Source organism: Momordica charantia, assembly GCF_013281855.1.
Source record: "Momordica charantia cultivar OHB3-1 chromosome 8 unlocalized genomic scaffold, Mcharantia_2.0 BLBB01000008.1, whole genome shotgun sequence".
NCBI lineage: Eukaryota > Viridiplantae > Streptophyta > Magnoliopsida > Cucurbitales > Cucurbitaceae > Momordica > Momordica charantia.
In genome coordinates, this window is record NW_028275166.1 from 946,924 (window position 1) to 964,422 (window position 17,499).

A 17,499-nucleotide genomic window follows, 5' to 3' on the forward strand; every position below is an offset into this window, starting at 1 on the left:
GATGTCAAGTTAATTCTGATTAGGGTAGAAGATTTCAAGTATAAATTTTGTTCGATGTTGGGTTATTTGTAAATTTAAGTTTGTGACGTTTTGAGTTTAATAGTGATCTAATGATCGAGCGAAAAATTAGCCACCGACTTGGAAAATAATTGTTTTTCCTAACTCCGTTAATCAAATAATTGTGTTTTTGTAGCTTTTGTGTAATGTCTTCATGTGGATTCAATAATTAATTGGTTATTATTAGTGAGTGTCCTACCTAATGACCTTCTTTGTCCCTAAGTTTCATTTGGATATGGCTAAAAGCAATATTCCCACAATTTATTTTCCGAAAGAACAAAAGGAAAAAAGAAAAAAAAAAAAACAAACATAACTCCAACTCACGTCTTTTCTAATGACAGGATCAATTATTATTGAGTTAAGCTCTATATTGGCCTCAAATTCATATTTTTCTTTGATATTATTTGAAATGGAGAGAAGACTACGACGACAACTTTTTAATATTAATTTATTTAAATAATCGAGACCACTGTGAATCATGAAATTTTGGAAAATGGCATTTTCAAGCCAGCATGTTGGATGCTAATAATCACGCGAGTCTTGTCTTATATATTGTAATTATTTGAGTTTAAACTTTAAAGTAAAAGAAATAAAGCTGAAATTATATATCCTTGTACGGAATTTCCATCTTTTCTATGCATATGCCTTTTATCCTTTTCATGGGAAGATTTCAAATTCTAATGGTTGGATTTCATAAGTCCAATAATCATTGTGTGTAGACAACATATTTGATCCACTATGATACTAAAATATATAACCTATTTAATTAAATTGAATTACACTTTAATTACATTATTAATTGCCCAAACTCCAAAGTATTTAGATCCACGACACATGTTATTTCTCTCGAATGTTAGTGGAATATATTCACCCAAAAAAAAACTTACAAGATTAATTATGATTATTTATCTTCTAAACTCCTTAATCTCATTTAGATTAAGCAAACAAATTAAATTTTTGGAATACTACTGAATAAGTTAAAAGACAATTTTCTCTTTTGCTTCATAGGTGTGCAATGTTTATTAGGTTAAATTTTGAGTGACCCACAATTTCAATGATTTTTGGTTTAAGCTTATTGTCCCTATGCAACATTTTAGTTACGAAAATAGATTATTCTCTTTAACGTATCTCGACTGGTTAAAGTACTTTATGTTCGATCAAAAGAGAGTTTATAAATTTCCACCCACTCGTAAAAGAAAAATCTCTATATGTGTGATCTTTTTTAAAAGGTTATTAATTCGATGTCCGTGCGTTTTGCTTTTTATCATTTTTGCATAACACATCCTCCTATTCTCCAATTTCACTTCATCAATATTTCTTACAATCAATCAATCACACCAAAGTTCATAGGAAAATGGTTTGAAAAGCTGGATAATCAAATTAATCCATTGTCATTAAGATATACAGTACCTGAAAATTTTAATTACAAAATCAAAAACCAATCTTATATTAGTCACTCCCCTCTACAAACCAAGTGATTTCATTTCTGTTCCACCACTTGCTCATTAATCTTGCTCTAAAAAACCCCCATTACAAAGATAAATAGAAAAAAAAAATCCCAAATTACTGCACATAAACAAAACCCAAAAACAAAAAAACAAAAAAAAAAAGAGCTTCTCTTCTTCTCTTCTCCTTTTTTCTTCCAACTCAACAAACGCCATTAGAGATGGAGTTTCGTCTCTTAATGGTATCAATATCAGTAGATTCGTACACAGGCAATCCAGTGGAGTAATAATCCAAATCATAAATCTGAAGCTCAAACAGATCAGAACTTGAATCAGTCTCTCCGCCATCATCGTCATCATCAATAATATTATCTATAATGTCATCAATTTTTCTCAGCTCAATTTCTTCTGCTACCATTTTCTCCACCCAACCCCTATCTTTCTCTCCACAATTCTTCTTCTTCTTCTTCTTCTGTTTCTCCACACAACCCGCCTCGTCTTTCCTTCTCTTCTCCTCGTCCACGCCGGGTTTCTGCAATGCCACCGCTGATCTTATATGTCGGTTCAACTTCGAAAACGACAATAGTTCTTTGTACCTCTTTGTCGGGGTTTGGACCTGATCACGCGGCGGCGTTCCGAACCCTGTGTTAAGAATACAAATAAATGATTAAATATTATATCTCACTTCTAAGACTAGGGTTATGTTACAATTACACAAGTTACTACTCTTATTATCAATTAATTTTGCGATGAAACTTTTGAATATCAACATCATATTAGAACCCAACGAACCATTTAATAAAAAAATGGAATTCGAACATTGATGAGTAAAAAAGAGTCACGATCTCGATGGATCATGTTACAGATCTCACGTTGAAAAGATAACAGAAGTTTATAATATATACGAGCTACTCCTCTCTTTGTTAATCGATTTTGAGAAGAAATCCCATAAATATTAATAGGTCGGTATAAGAACCTGAAGGAGGAGAGGAAGAATAGATGAACTTTGTATGATCTGAATGGCTGATGCTGATCCTTCTCTTGGAGTTTCTTCCTCTTGGGCTTTGGTGCAATTGTTCCATATCCTCCATGGATTGAAGGGAAGATTTGGGCTTGTTTTTCTTCTTAGAAGAACCAGAAGAATGGCTGAAGAGAGAGTTCAAAAAGTTGGCGAGTCTCCCGCCGGGGGAGCTCGGCTGCTGCTTCAAGTTCTTGTTGTGATCAATATCTTTCACAACTTGCTTTTGATCAACACTGTGAGAATTATTTATGTTGGGGAAGATTAAGGATGTTCTTCACCTGCATGTCTAAGCTGATTCTTCCTTTGATCCATCCTTTGTGGTCTTTCTTCTTCACTTTCTGAGTGAACTTTGCAGCAGAAGCAGCAGCTTCGAACGCCTCGAGCTGATCCTTGGAAGCTCTCCTATGGTGGAACATCTTCTTGTTCATCATCTCTGCAAAGCTTGGAGAAAACTAGAGGGAGAGGGAAGGATTGTTGTTGAAGAATGTGAGGTGTTATATGGGAGATGAGTTAAGAGGAAGACCCACATGGAAATAATGGTGGAATTGAGGAGCAATAATGTGACTATGAGGAGGGTTTTTGTTGAGGGTTTTGGGTACCTTGGATTCTAGCAGTGGGACTTGCCTTTCAAGTGGGTGTTGGCTATGTGGGATATATTTTTATTTTATATACGTCTAAATTTTTGGTACGCTTGATGAGATAAATGTATTTGAAACTTTTTTCACCATGGATCCACTAAATGACAAAAGATTATATACATTGATTGATTAGTACTAATTTTTCATCCATGTACTAAAGAATTAAGCAAATATCTTAATTATATTAAGGACATGCATCATTGATTGATTACTCTAGTTATCTTCAATTGAAGGGCATCATCAAATAACCTGATACAATATGTATAACGTTGGATCGTTTTGATTCTAGCGAGATGAATGAAAAACATTTAATTTTCGAGAAAGATAGCGTATAATGTTGCAAAAAGTTGAAATGTAAGGGGAATAGGCCTACAAACACACAAATATAGGCAATTGAGATAAAGGGGGGACATGGGAAGAACACATGGGTGTGTAGTATATGTTGTGTTGTTGAAAAGGAAAGTTGTGTGTTTGTTGGGTAAGTGTGTATAAGTGTAATCTTTGACGCATAAAATGAGGGTGGCCCACTCTTATTTTGCTGCTCCTCTTTTGCGGGATGTTTGGGTGTGACACTTCTCTTTATGTTTTCTTTCTTTTTCAATTCGGTACAGATTATAAATTGGATTTGGATTTACCCCAAAAAAAACTTAGATGGTATTCGGGTTTGTTTCGTAAAAATCTAAGATTTTTATTAGATGGATGTTTGGATTCTCAACTTTGTTTTACAAGGATATAAGATACTCATGCATATCTCAAGATACCCAAATCTATACGGGAGGCATCTAAGATGTTTTAGATGCCATTTTGAAATATGGATTTTCAAAATCTCCTATTGAGAGTATATCTCTTTACATTTTTGCCTTTCATTATGGTCTCGACTCTAACGAAATTAAAATTGGCCTTTAATGTTAGTTTTCAACTAACTCACATCTCATATATATGCAATGTCAGTTCCGCAACTGACATTGACTCAGGTGTCATCGGACCTATAATGTCATTAAATTAACTGACATTGTAGGTTTACGATGTCAGTTATTTCCATATGTCAGTTCTTAATCGACATTGACTTCATAGCCTTCGATGTTGTTCCCAGGTGTCATCCTTGGTCAATGTGATCTTTTTCAAAAGGGTTCTCCATAATAAATTATGTAAAACAAACATTAGTTTGAAAATTTTCCTACAAAACTATCTAAAATAAAGCCATTACATTTCTCAAAAAATAAACAACTCTTTTTGAGTTCAAGTCCTGGTGCCCTACCACATGCCCTTGACCTCCCCATCTCCCCTTCCTCGATCTGTTACTACCATATATTTGTGTCTCTCAGGATAAATGAAATAAAATGGATAATTCTTATTAATCAAAATAAAAATCAAATCATATGTAATTTGTTTAGTTGATGATCAATAAGTCAAATATTGCAAAGTATTGCCCAAATAAGTGGTTGATGACTTTGTCATATTATTTCAAGCTGAACTTGTCGAAAAAAATTTATATAAGTGTTGGATTACAACAAATGTAGGGTGTTGGGCGTGGGAGTTGAACCTATATTTTTAAGAAATGTGAAAGCATATATACCAAAGAAACTGTAAGGTAAACGAGCATAATTTTTCAAAAACACAAAACTAAAAACGAGGCTATTATCAAATCGGGTGTTAGGTATTTATTTCTAAATAATTTCTCTTGGGGTTTTGTTATTTAAAGTTGGAAACCCAAAATTTGCTAAATTAAAGTACTTATTTTGTTGTTGAACTTGGGCTAAGCTAATTGGGAATGCTCTGAAAGGCCCAGACAAGCATGAACGGTCTTCTAAAGAGAGCATTGTTTATGGGCTTAATTAGGAAGCTAAGAGCCCAAATATCCATGACGAATTTGTTTTTGTGGTCAAATAATACCTGATATTTTATAAATGTCCATTTTTCTACCGTTTAGATATCTACATTTATAGGATTTAAATAAGTTTTGTTTTTTCTTTTTCTAAATTGCCCTCCATAACTATCCTTCTATATATTTATTATTATATTTTAGAATATATTATTTCCTTTTATAATTAACGTTTATCTTGTATTTTAATAAGAAAAGTTTGATATCCATTAAAAAAATTCCCAATATTTTAGGTGGTGGGCATTCAAAATCTTGCAAATTTTCTCTAAATTCATACATTTTCTCCAATTTTATATGGCGGTCACAATTAAGAAATTTCCATATTTTTATTTTTTTTCAATACTGTGGGCTGTGACATTTTCATCTTTTTTTATGACTTTTTTTTTTATCTAGGCTACCAATTCATTAATCTTTTCAATATATTAATTAGGTTATATAACATATACCTTGTATTATTATATAGTTATATAAATATACCTCTTTCTTTTTATTATTCTCGGTTTATGTATATTGGGTTAAAATAAAAAAGCATCCACACTTAAAATTTTAATTATTAATTTAATATATATATATATATTGTGAATAAAATAAACAAAATAGGATTATTTGATTTGTGAACAATTATTTTGGGAGTTGAACTGAAATCGAGACATATTCGGTGGAGACGTGTCGATTTGCCATGACAGCTGGAGTGGAGCATTGTCTTCAAATCACGTGGGCCCCACCTTCGCCAGATACAAGCGCCTGATTTGGACTGCCAGCCAATCACCACTCGACACGTTCTCTACACCCTATCATCTCCCAAACTCCCACTTCTTTATGCTTTCTCTCTCCTCCCCATCATATTACTTTCTCGTCCTTATATTTTTACCATATTATCTAAAATACCCCGCTTAACAAAAGTCAAATTTCCGTTATTTGGAATTTTGCTTTAATTTGCTCCATATTTCTTCGGCAAAATTAGAAAATTGTTCCTTTTATTTTTGGAACTGAATTGAAAAAAAAATGGAAATTTTTTTATGAGCGATTTCTATGCTTAATTGGACCCAAAATGATTGAGTTGGTTTGTGATTTATATATGACACGAGTATAATTGATGGAATGGAGGAATATTAATCATTGTATTGTAGTATATCTATATATAGAGGGGAATATTAAAAATAATTCAAAATTACTTTGTTAGTATTTTCTCCTAAAACATATTAATATGAAAGTATTTTATTTGAAAAAAAATACTACTCTTAAAACCACTCTTTAACTCAAGAGTTGTTTTAATTACCTATTTAAGCATCAAAACAAAACAACTATTTTTTTTTTGTATTGTCGTCATTATATTAAATAAAATCTATTAAATAATTATTAATTGTTTACTATCACGTATATATTTTCTGTATTGCAATGATGTATGTTTTTTGTTTTTTGTTTTCTTTTTTTTTTTTAAAATCAAACAGGCAATGATAATGTGCAAGAAAAACGCACAAAATCCAACTAAAAACTTAAATAGTCTGACACAAAATTAAGATGGGTAAAATGGGAAAAAATGTAGCATATGACATTTATAAATATATGATGAGGATGATTAGTGTGGAAATGGTTTAAATGCATGCATGAAAAAGATTGGACCTTTGAACGATAACAACAAGATTCCTATTTGACACTACTCCAATATCATCACTAAGATATATATTAGTGGCCCATAATAATTAGGGCACTATTTTTTAGGGTCAAGTTGTTTTACTTTTATAGCATGCTTTTGAGCATATAATTAAAAAGAAAATTGAATTCACCCTATAATCAATCCATATAAAACTTTAGTTTAGTACCAATGATTTAACATGACATTGAAATAAAATATTTTTTAAAGAATTAAAAAATAATTTATCATGATTTATTGACTAGAATTTTTGTAGCTAGCGACGATTACGAATCCGAATCGGGTCTAGCCAAAGAAGCATATTTGAAAGTAAATGTCTATGGTACTTTCTCATGGTATAGGGTTGTCTAGTAGCGTGGGTGAATCCAAAAACCTAAACACATGAAGGTCTTGTGCCAAATTTGTGTCACGACATTGCTTTTTAACTAGGTCTTTTCTATGCTTCTTGTTTGCTTCATTGAAGGGGAAGAAGCCAAGAAATGGAAAAGCAAAAAAGCAAATTAGGATAGAAAGCAAAACATGACAATAATGTATTTTTCTTTCTTTCTTTTTCTTTTTTCTCCTTGGATATTAATATACTATAAATCTATTTTACCTAAGGCCCTGGGCAGCTTCATTGACAAGGGCATGAAGTCTTGTAGTTTCACTTACCGTGACATATTTGTGTTCAAACATTCGAGTGAGCTTAATATATACCAAAAAGAACCCGCTTTGAAACCAGGAATAACGTTGCTCGTGAAGCAAATAACCGCATCTACGGTCAAGTTAATTGGGAGAGAATCAACCGATACCTTTTATGGAGCAATTCATGCATCATTCCTAAATGTTGCATTGAACTCTCCGTTTGTAGTGCGCTCTCTAAGTGTGATTGTTCCCTCATTCTTCCTTTACCATGACAAGTTTTTGTGAAATAACTTCGATAAGAAGAAAAGAAAAGGCGTTAGGAAAAACCTTCATGGCCCAATCCATTATCACACTCTAAGATCCTTTTTCAAACCTACTTCCAACATATGCGTGTTTAGTTCATGAAAAGTTTCAATTGCTTACCTTTAGTGATGATCACTATGTTAAACGTGATATGCCTAAAAAAGAACCCGAAGAAATCAACTAAATCGATTGCCTTAGTCCGGTAAATTTGATCAATTTTTCAACTTATCTAAAACAAAATTACACTTTTACGTTCTACTGTCTATTATTACATCATATCATGCCAATACTAAAATTTGACCAAACAAATAGGTAAGAGTAGAGATTAAATAGAATTTGAATATTAAGCTTTTTGATAATATTAAATGTGTCACATTAAATGAACTTTCCTCTCTCTCAATGTTATTTTTTTTTTCAGGATAAAAGAAGAGATTGAGAATCAAAACATTTGGCCAAAGTTTCAAACTCTTGAGTCTTGACCTAGTTTTTTTCTTTTCCAACGTCAATCACCCAAAAAGGTCGAATTTGGAATGGGATCATACATGTAATACAAATTTACCACCCAGCCCATGGGCGTTATCTCTCTAGCCGAGCCCATGACACTGTAATATCAAGATTTCCTCAGGGGTGGAATCGTCATAACACAAAAGTGAACTGAGACAACTTGTGGTGGCATGAGGGTCATCCCCACTCAAACGTCGACACGTAGTAACCCAAAAAGTTTCAAACGGTTCTTAAGGATTTCTCCCATCATCTTAGGGCTCCAACCCTGACAGATCTGACAGTGGGCCCATGTAATTATTTTTCATTTTTCATTTTTTTAATTTCTTAAACAGTTAATAGACTAATTAATTAGTTTCACTTATGACGTCACAGCTGTTTTTTTTGTCTCGAAGATCACACCCTATTTATTGATGTAATTGCCATTTTGTGATCATAAATCCAAGGCAACAAACTTGAAGCTATATTAATATATATATATAGAAACTTAAAAGGAAAAAGAGAATCCAATTTTAGTCCAAAGTTCAAATCAATTAAAACAAAAATAAACTAAATTCATAAGTTAAATTTTGTTTCCAAAATAACACGTCACAATTAAAAGGTAAGAAAAATGTAAAAATACCTTCACTATTAGGCCTAATCATTTCATTTGAGATTTAATATACCACACATATGATTACTACTTAGCGAACCAGTGCATGAGCACTTTTGTTTGTATTATTCTTGAAGAGAAGAGTCTTAGATTGAAGAGACGTAGATATAAGAATTTGAACATTCACCCTCTAAGAGAGGGTATAAATACTTTAACCACTAATCTACACTCAAGTTGTCAATTAGTACGAAGACATATATGGAAATATGATATTTATTCGTTTTGAGCTTAAACGACCCATGTGCGATTTTATATGCTCGAGATTCTATTGAGAAATTAATAGAGGTGTTATATTCTTATATACCTAATATCTTCTCAATTAGTTAAGATGGTGAGAAAAAGGAGGATATATTTATATAGTGAGAATGTATGCTACAGCACCCACAAAGTTAAAGGGGGTTGTGGGATAAAGGATTATTCTTCTCTCTCTCTCATGAGTTTGAGTTTGTTTGTGTGTGGTTTATAAATAGGAGAAAGTGATGAGAAATGGGAGAGAAGGGAGATAATAATATAAATTAAGTAGTAGTAGAATTATGGGAAGAGGGAGAGTGGAGCTGAAGAAGATAGAGAACAAAATAAATCGACAGGTTACGTTCACCAAGAGGAGAAATGGGCTTCTTAAAAAGGCCTACGAGCTCTCAATTCTCTGCGATGCCGAAGTTGCCCTCATCATCTTCTCCACTCGCGGCAAACTCTACGAATTCTCCAGCTCCTCAAGGTCAACCCAACAAAACAAATTAAACCTTTTTTTATTATTATTTATTAGTATTTTTTGTATTTTATTTTAGTCCTCTCAGATTTTGATGGGGTTTTCGAGTTTGTTTTGCAGTATAGCCAAGACTTTGGAGAGGTATCAAAGGCACAGCTATGGCGCATTGGAACCCTCCCACCATCCCAAGGACACTCAGGTCATTTCCCTACCCCATCCACCCCCAAATTCATAGGGTATTTGCCTCAATTATGTGTTTCTGTCGTGTCAAAAGTTTTACTTTAAATCTTCGGCATATCCATCTAACCCTAGTTAACACTTGTGTTAATTTTGAGAATTGATTAAGTGGTAATTGGACTCTACTCCTTCATTTGAGGTCGAATGTTCAAATTCTAGCTCGTATCTACAATGTTTTTTTTTTTTTTTGTTGATTATGAGAGAGATTCCAATTTTTGTCAATTAAAATTAAAGTTGTAGAGTTGAAATGATAGGACAACCAATTTTGTAATTTAGGAGCATTTTATACAACTTTATAAGTTTTCTTTTAGAAATATTAATTATTGGTTATTTTTTGAAGCAGAGATGGTACCAGGAGTATTTGAAGCTCAAAGCAGAAGTGGAATCCCTCCAGCATTCTCAGAGGTTTCTTCCTTTTTTTTCTTTTTTTTTTCTTTTTTTTTGGGGTTAATTAGTGTTTGTAAATATATATAGACACATAATATCAAAATAAATATATTATTTGTGTTTTATAGGCGATTTCTTGGGGAGGAATTAGATGATCTGGAGACCAAGGAACTTGACCAACTTGAGATCCAATTAGAAATGTCTCTGAAGCAAATCAGGTCCGCAAAGGTATATATAAATTCTGGTATAAATAATTAAAACTATATAATATAAATTCTGTGTATGATTAAATTGGGGGTGTTTATTAATTTTGCTGAATTAATGAACTTTTTTGCAGAGTCAAACGATGTTTGATCAGTTATCTGATCTTCAAAAAAAGGTAGTCCTTTTTTTTTTGTTTATTTTTGAGAAAAATTAGACATTAATTCATATAATAGACTGGACTGATTTATTTTCTCTCCTCTGATTTTTGTAGGAAGAGTTGCTGCTGGAAACAAATCAAGCTTTGAGGAGGAAGGTATATCGAGTAATTAAAGACACCAATTAATTAAATCAATTACCTGTTCTTTTTTCTTATTATTTTTTAATTAATAAGTTAGAAGTGTAGGGATATTTTGATGTTATAATTATATAAACATCATAAAATAAATATGGTATTTTCAAATATGACATAAAATTTAAAGCTTAACTTAAACTATGTGGTAATGAGAAATTAAAACTATGTTGTATTTAAAATAATAATAATAATAATAATAATAATAATAATAAAAAAAGGGTGTGACATTTTACAGAAACACATGTTAATTTAATATTATTTAAATATTCAAGAACGATATAAATATCGAAGTTAGAGTTAACATAAACATAGCTTAGCAGTAATTTGATATATACTTATTCCTTGCGGTTGAATTCGTTGAATTTGTTGTTATTAGAAAATATATATTGAAGTTGGACTGCATTCGCCTCTAAAATCAGTGGTAATAAAAATGCCCCTTTTTTGTAATTTAATAAAAATTATATCAAATTGTAAGAGTTTAAGGCTAATTGTATATTATCTTATTGGGAAAAAATGCATGATTAATATATAACTGAAATTAATTTTAGTTAGAGGCAATAGTCAGTATAATTGACCCAAAAAAATTATATATATATATATATATATATATATATATATATATATATAAAGATATCGTGTGATAATTGTTATATTTTTTATTTTGAAAATTTAGTTTATAAATAGTATATTTTCATTCCTTATTTCTATGTTTTGTTGTCTACTTAATTTCTATTTTTTTTATTTAAGTCAAATTTTGAAGACTAGAAAAAAAAAGGTAGATTTTGTTTTTAAATTTGGCTAAGATTTTAAATTTGTTTTTTTTAACAATTTAAAATGTGTTTTTAAAGAATGATGAAAAAATATACCAAAGAAATAGTTAGAAAGCAAGTTTAATTCTTACCATAGAAAATTAACAACAAAATTGTTATTCCAACCAAACGTAAATTAAATTACAATAAATTTAATTTCATATTTCCACATTTCACTTTATGTGTGGGATTGAGTACTAACATAATGTATAATATATGAATTATTAATATGAAATAAGAAGGAAATAACTCAACAAAGTGCAAAATTCAAAATTCTATTACAATTTAGGAGTGCTTGACTCACATCACACAGGAAAGATATGTTGATATATGTACATTGCATTATCCCAAACTATAGATTTATAGTCTCATCAATTACATTAATTATTTATAAACTCGAAGTCAATTAAACTTAGAAATAGTGGTAAATATGACAAAAACATTTAGTAAAATTAGTAAAATAGCAACCACGTTTAGTTTTTTCAAATATCGAACTTAAAAGAAATGGAGGTCCAATTTAAAAATGATAAGTTTACTAAAATGATGTAATGCATATTTAATATATCTAACTACTAATATGTATATATGATCTACTACTATTGATAGGATTGTTTGTGCAAATATGTATGTGATATACATCTAATATACTACTGACAGAGTATCTGATGAAATTTTTTGCTATATTTGAAAATTAAAAAAACAGGTGACATATTTTAAAATGCATAAAATATTTCTACCACTGATTTCAATTTCCGAAATACTATGCATAAATATTTTCATGAACCCACCAAATCCATCAAACTCAAGATTTTCTTACTAGCCATAAATTTTTATAATTATCTAATTTTTTAGTCGAAAACAAATTAATTTTTTTCCTTTGAATGGGCAGTTGGAGGAAAGTAATGCAGCTCTTCATTGGACATGGGAAGCTTCAGATCAGCACAGTTTGCAATACAGCCGACAAGCTGAGGGCTTTCTTCAACGCAATAACATTGTTGCATTGGAAAATAGGTAATTATATATATATATATATATTCTCTACTATATAGATAGGAGCCCAGCTATAAATTCTTTTCCATTCTCAAAATTTAGATGATTAAATTAGAGGAATTAAAGAAACCTTTTTAAGTCATTTATGGTAACGTTTGCTTTTCTTGTTTCTCGTTTTTAATTATTTTATTATTAAAAGACCTAAGTATTTGATAATATTTATTTTGCTTGTTTCTCGTTTTCTCTCTCAAAATTGTAGAAATTTTGAAAACAACAAGAGTAAATTTTTTGTTACATTTTCTATTTGTTCCAAAACATAAATAAAAATATAGTTTTATCGTTCTTGAATTCACGTGGACGTTGGAGTCATATGTGTAATTATATATATTTTTTTTTGTTCAAAAAGAGGAAATATATGGAAACGTTATTGTAGCCCTTAATATCGTCCTAGTTGAGATGGGGTAAATCTTTCCTTGTTCTTGAACATAGAGCTATAAAATAATTAAGACTAAATTATAAAAAATAGTCCTGAACCTTATTACCTGTTTTCAAAAGTCTTTCAATCATAAACCTTTATAAAATATTATTTTAAATGGAAAATTGATATGACAAGAGATATAACAATTAACGTAGAAACTTACCTGAAGATAGGAAATATAGAAGATGCTATCATTTTTTAAAATAAAAATTGTGGGTATAACTTGACATTTTGTCCCTTTAGAAACGGCCTTCTTTCCTATTTTCTCTCTTCAAATTTAATTCAAGAAATCTTTGCCACATTGCTTCAAATTTTAAATTTTTTCGTTCAAATCATTAGCAGATATTTGTTGATCTAAGGATATTTGTTGAAATGTTTATAAAAGGTGAAAGATAATATTGGATAAAGAATATATGTACTTTTGAAACAAGTACTTGACAGACATTTTGTTGTAATTTAGCCTAAAATTAAAACGATTTGATAAATATATATTTGACAAATAATTTGGGTTTGTTTCTTAGTTACCATCCTGCAGAAGTTTCAAATCAAGAAAATGGCATAAACTCTGGGCCAGAACCAGAAGCTGCTAGTGGGTTTCCTTCACACTGGATGATGCTTTGATCTTCACAAAACAAAACCAATTAATACTTTATAATTTCAACCATATATATTCAATATATATCACAACAATATTATATAATAATATATGAACCAAATCTCTCACAGGATGTCACCCATTTGCATCAATTGTTCATGTGTTCTTTCTTCTTTTCAAACTATTATTCTCAATTTGAGCCTAAAACTCATTTACTTTTTTCGCGCTCTTCGATTGAAATGTATTGTGGGAGAGATTTGATCTTGGTTGAGAATATATCGAAGAAGATTAAATTTATCTTATCTTATATTAGTATAAAATTTTAAGTTTAACGATGATTTATTTCCATTTTTTAATTTTAAGAGGAGAAACGACATGATTATAATATAATTTTTGCTTGAAACAGAAACTATTTCACTCAGGGGAGAGACATTGAGTAACATACCTACCAAAGAAAGTTAGAAGAAAAATTTCCAATCAAGCAAAATATTGAGATATCATAATTACAAAAAAGATGTAGTGGTTTTGATGATGTTGTCCCAAAGCTGCAGATTTGATCCAAAAGTATTCATAAAAGTTTCATTGTTTCTCTCCAACTAGAATAGTATTGAATTAATTAGTTATTATTATTTTTTGACATATGTGAGTGTTCCGATCAACTCGAACATTATGACCAAACTCACGAGACAACCGTCTTACTCTACTACATTTTATTATTAAGGAAACACATAAAAAATTAATTCCTAGCATCACATCAGGTTTTTAATCTATTCCCTACAAAAGCTTTTGATTTACCTTTTGAATTATTTATTTATTAGATCTCTAAATTATAATTGTCAACGGGAGAACTTTTTTAATAACTAAATTTATGATCTTATCGAATTCTTTATCGATGTTTATTATTATTATTATTATTATGACAGGCGATGACTAAATTAAACCTTATATCTTAATTTTGATGTGACCAAAATTATTTTTCAAAGAAAGTTATATGACCACACTAAACATTAATTGTAAATTACAAAAATATTAATGAATTTATTGGTGATGATAATTATATATAAAAAGAAAAAAAAATTACCATCCATTAATTAAAGAGGGCAACTCATTTTTACTATAAATGTAGTCAAAACCTTCCACAATAATTCAAGAATCCAAGGCATCATTTAATAAGATGAGCAAATATTGGTTCCACCATGTGTGATGGCATGGTTATATGATTTTCCTAGCTAGTAACTATAGACTTATAGAGTTATGAGCTTGTAAGTAATTATGGACTATTTTAAAATACTCTTTATAGTTTCTCTCAAAAAAAAAAAAAAAACTCTTTATAGTAATGTTTTTAATTGAAAACAATCCTTTGCTACCAACATTTTTAGTAAATATATACATCGTAACTACAAAAGTGGATCGATTTGAAAGTCAAATTGTGTGGCTGCAATTTCTCTATCCTTCCAAAAATAATGACGTAGTTTTATTTGATGAGCCTTGGAACATATATAGCTATTGTGCTTGAGCCATATAAGATAATAAGATCGCTATTTTTTACCTCCATAAGTCGCATATTGAATTTGTGTAATATAAGATATTTGTAAAGCCAAATCTATATATTCATTTGATATTCTTAAACTTCTTGAAATTCTCATTTTCCAACCTTAAATATATATTAACTTCCTACAAATTACTACTGACAAGGACAAGGACATAACTTAGCAGTAATTGAGGTCAAAAGATCTCCAATATCTTCAAATTGTCATAAAAAAAATTCTTATAAATTACCTACTATACAAAATTTGACTTTTTAAATTTGTGAACCAAAAATTTCATTCTTTAAAAGTGGCTTCAAAATGTTTAAAGCACTTTATTATATACATAGCCAAATATATCAATAAAAATAAATAGTGCTTTTAAGTAGAGAAAAGCACTTTTCAACATTTCCAAAAAACTATCCAAACCAGGCATTGGATTTTCCCTAAAACTAGGCTTCTTCTTTTTCTTCCGTTTCTATTTGTGCATTTATCTACCTTCTTTTTGTCCTTTACTAATTTAAGGAAATCACATGTGTATAATTGAATGTGAATTTTTTTTTTTAGCACATTTAACATTCATGTGTTATCTCTTTCACTCTTTCCATTATTGTTCCCCATCGATCAACTTTTCGTAGACCACACAATTAATTCGTTCTTCCATATTAGATATTTTATAAATTATTAAATACTTAAGTTTTGAGTTCATTGATGATTTAATCGTGTTTAAGAGGTTAAGAGTACAAGTTTTTTTAGTTCAACATCTAACAATGATGGAGGATTAGAATCTTCGACCTCATGTTTGGTTTTTTTTTTTTTAATTTGGTTACAATTTATAGAAAAATGTCTCTTCAGCTTGAGTATTCTACTCAAGTTAAAAAATTGATGTAATTATGAGATTTTGAATCATAAATTTAAAGAGAAGAAGTTGTTGGGAGAGTGACATTTTGGGGATTGCTTGCTTTTCCAATATGTAGTACACAAATATCCAAACAAAATTAATGCACTTTAAGAGAATTTATATATCAACTATTTCATTCATTACAATAAATGATAAATACAAAAGCAGCCATAGCCATATATGAATCGGAACATATCTCAAAATATCATACCCACTCATATTCCCTCCATGGAAAATATTTAATTACACTTTACTAGAAGAAACTTACAATTAGGGGATATATATATATATATATATATATATATATATATATTAATTAATTAAAGAGGGAAATGATCTTTTTTATTTTTTTTATTTTATGGAATTGATATTGTGTGATTTATACTAATGGATCCCTATAATCGAGGTTGATTGCATGAACTGAGCAACATTGTGACTAGCACAATACTCGAATAGAAGACTTCATGGTACAAGTGATACCACGCGGTCCCATTTCCTTGCCACACTGTGCCATCTAAGGGACAAAAATGGTCGATATAATTATAAAGGGTTAATTTTAAATCTACTCAAAAGTTGAAGCTAGCATATTAGGGTATATTATTTAGTCTTTTACATCTTCAATATGACATACTTTTCAGGAAAAAAATTACTGTGTTTTCTAGAATTTAGTATTTAAAGCTAATTTTTATTGGTTGGTTTGGTAGCTAAAAATTGAGTTAATTGAAATAATTTTTATACACTCTCAATTATGTGTGGGCATTTCAACTTTATTAAAATAATTAAAATGGCTGCATTTTTCCATAATTTAGGACTTGTGGGGATAGCAAAATTTCATTCAAGGCAATATAAATGTAAATTAAATCAATGAGAATTGAGATTTAAATACAATGAGTCATCGTACAACTACAAATATATAATTTGTACCAAATGTTGGTGCAAATAATTTATAATTTTGATATCTTCCGATTCCATTATGTAAAGGAATTGAAAATTAAATCAATTATTTTTTGGGCATGTACGTTTGGATATTCTTGATTTTTTTTTTTAACTATCTTAACAATTTATTGCTAATAATTTCTTTGTTTTTCCTACCTACAAATTATTTCTAAAATCTTAGGCAGTTTTCAAAAGAATAACACTCTATTTATATATATATATAAAAGAAAACCTAATATTTTATTCTATTTTAGTTATAACCATCATGATGCCGTGTGGTTTACACTGCTAGCTTGAATGCAAGACCCTATGATAAATGATACCGCAAGACCCAAGACCCTTGTCACTGCGTTCTCTCGTAGAACAAAAGCTTGTTAATATATCAAAGTAGACTCTTTAGACATGATCTTGAAATAAAGTTTTAGCTACAATGCTCTCACACTCTCTGTTGTCTTGTCATCACGACTTTCTTCTTCTTTTAGATATATTGTAATTTAAGACCCCTTATTCCACTTGGGGTGACAGTGACTGTGACTGTGAGGCATATATACAATAACATTCAACACAAAGGGTTATACTTATACTTCTAGGGTACCCT

The 17,499-nt window shown here is 30.0% G+C and overlaps 2 protein-coding genes across 2 annotated transcripts; one reads left to right on the forward strand and one right to left on the reverse strand.

Moving 5' to 3' along the window:
- Positions 1–1,429: 1,429 nt before the first annotated feature.
- LOC111004991 (protein BIG GRAIN 1-like E) lies at positions 1,430–7,666 on the reverse strand. Its single transcript, XM_022276327.2, is given in 4 exon segments — positions 1,430–2,144; positions 2,479–2,771; positions 2,773–2,975; positions 7,649–7,666. Coding segments are annotated over 4 exon segments (954 nt in total). The 3' UTR covers positions 1,430–1,704.
- Positions 7,667–9,152: 1,486 nt separating this feature from the next.
- SEP4 (K-box region and MADS-box transcription factor family protein) lies at positions 9,153–13,840 on the forward strand. The gene is made up of 8 exons (XM_022276281.2): positions 9,153–9,495; positions 9,607–9,685; positions 10,067–10,128; positions 10,239–10,338; positions 10,448–10,489; positions 10,586–10,627; positions 12,365–12,486; positions 13,465–13,840. Exons 1-8 carry the CDS (start codon positions 9,311–9,313, stop codon positions 13,562–13,564), a joined length of 732 nt encoding a protein of 243 aa, XP_022131973.1. The 5' UTR covers positions 9,153–9,310; the 3' UTR covers positions 13,565–13,840.
- Positions 13,841–17,499: the final 3,659 nt, after the last annotated feature.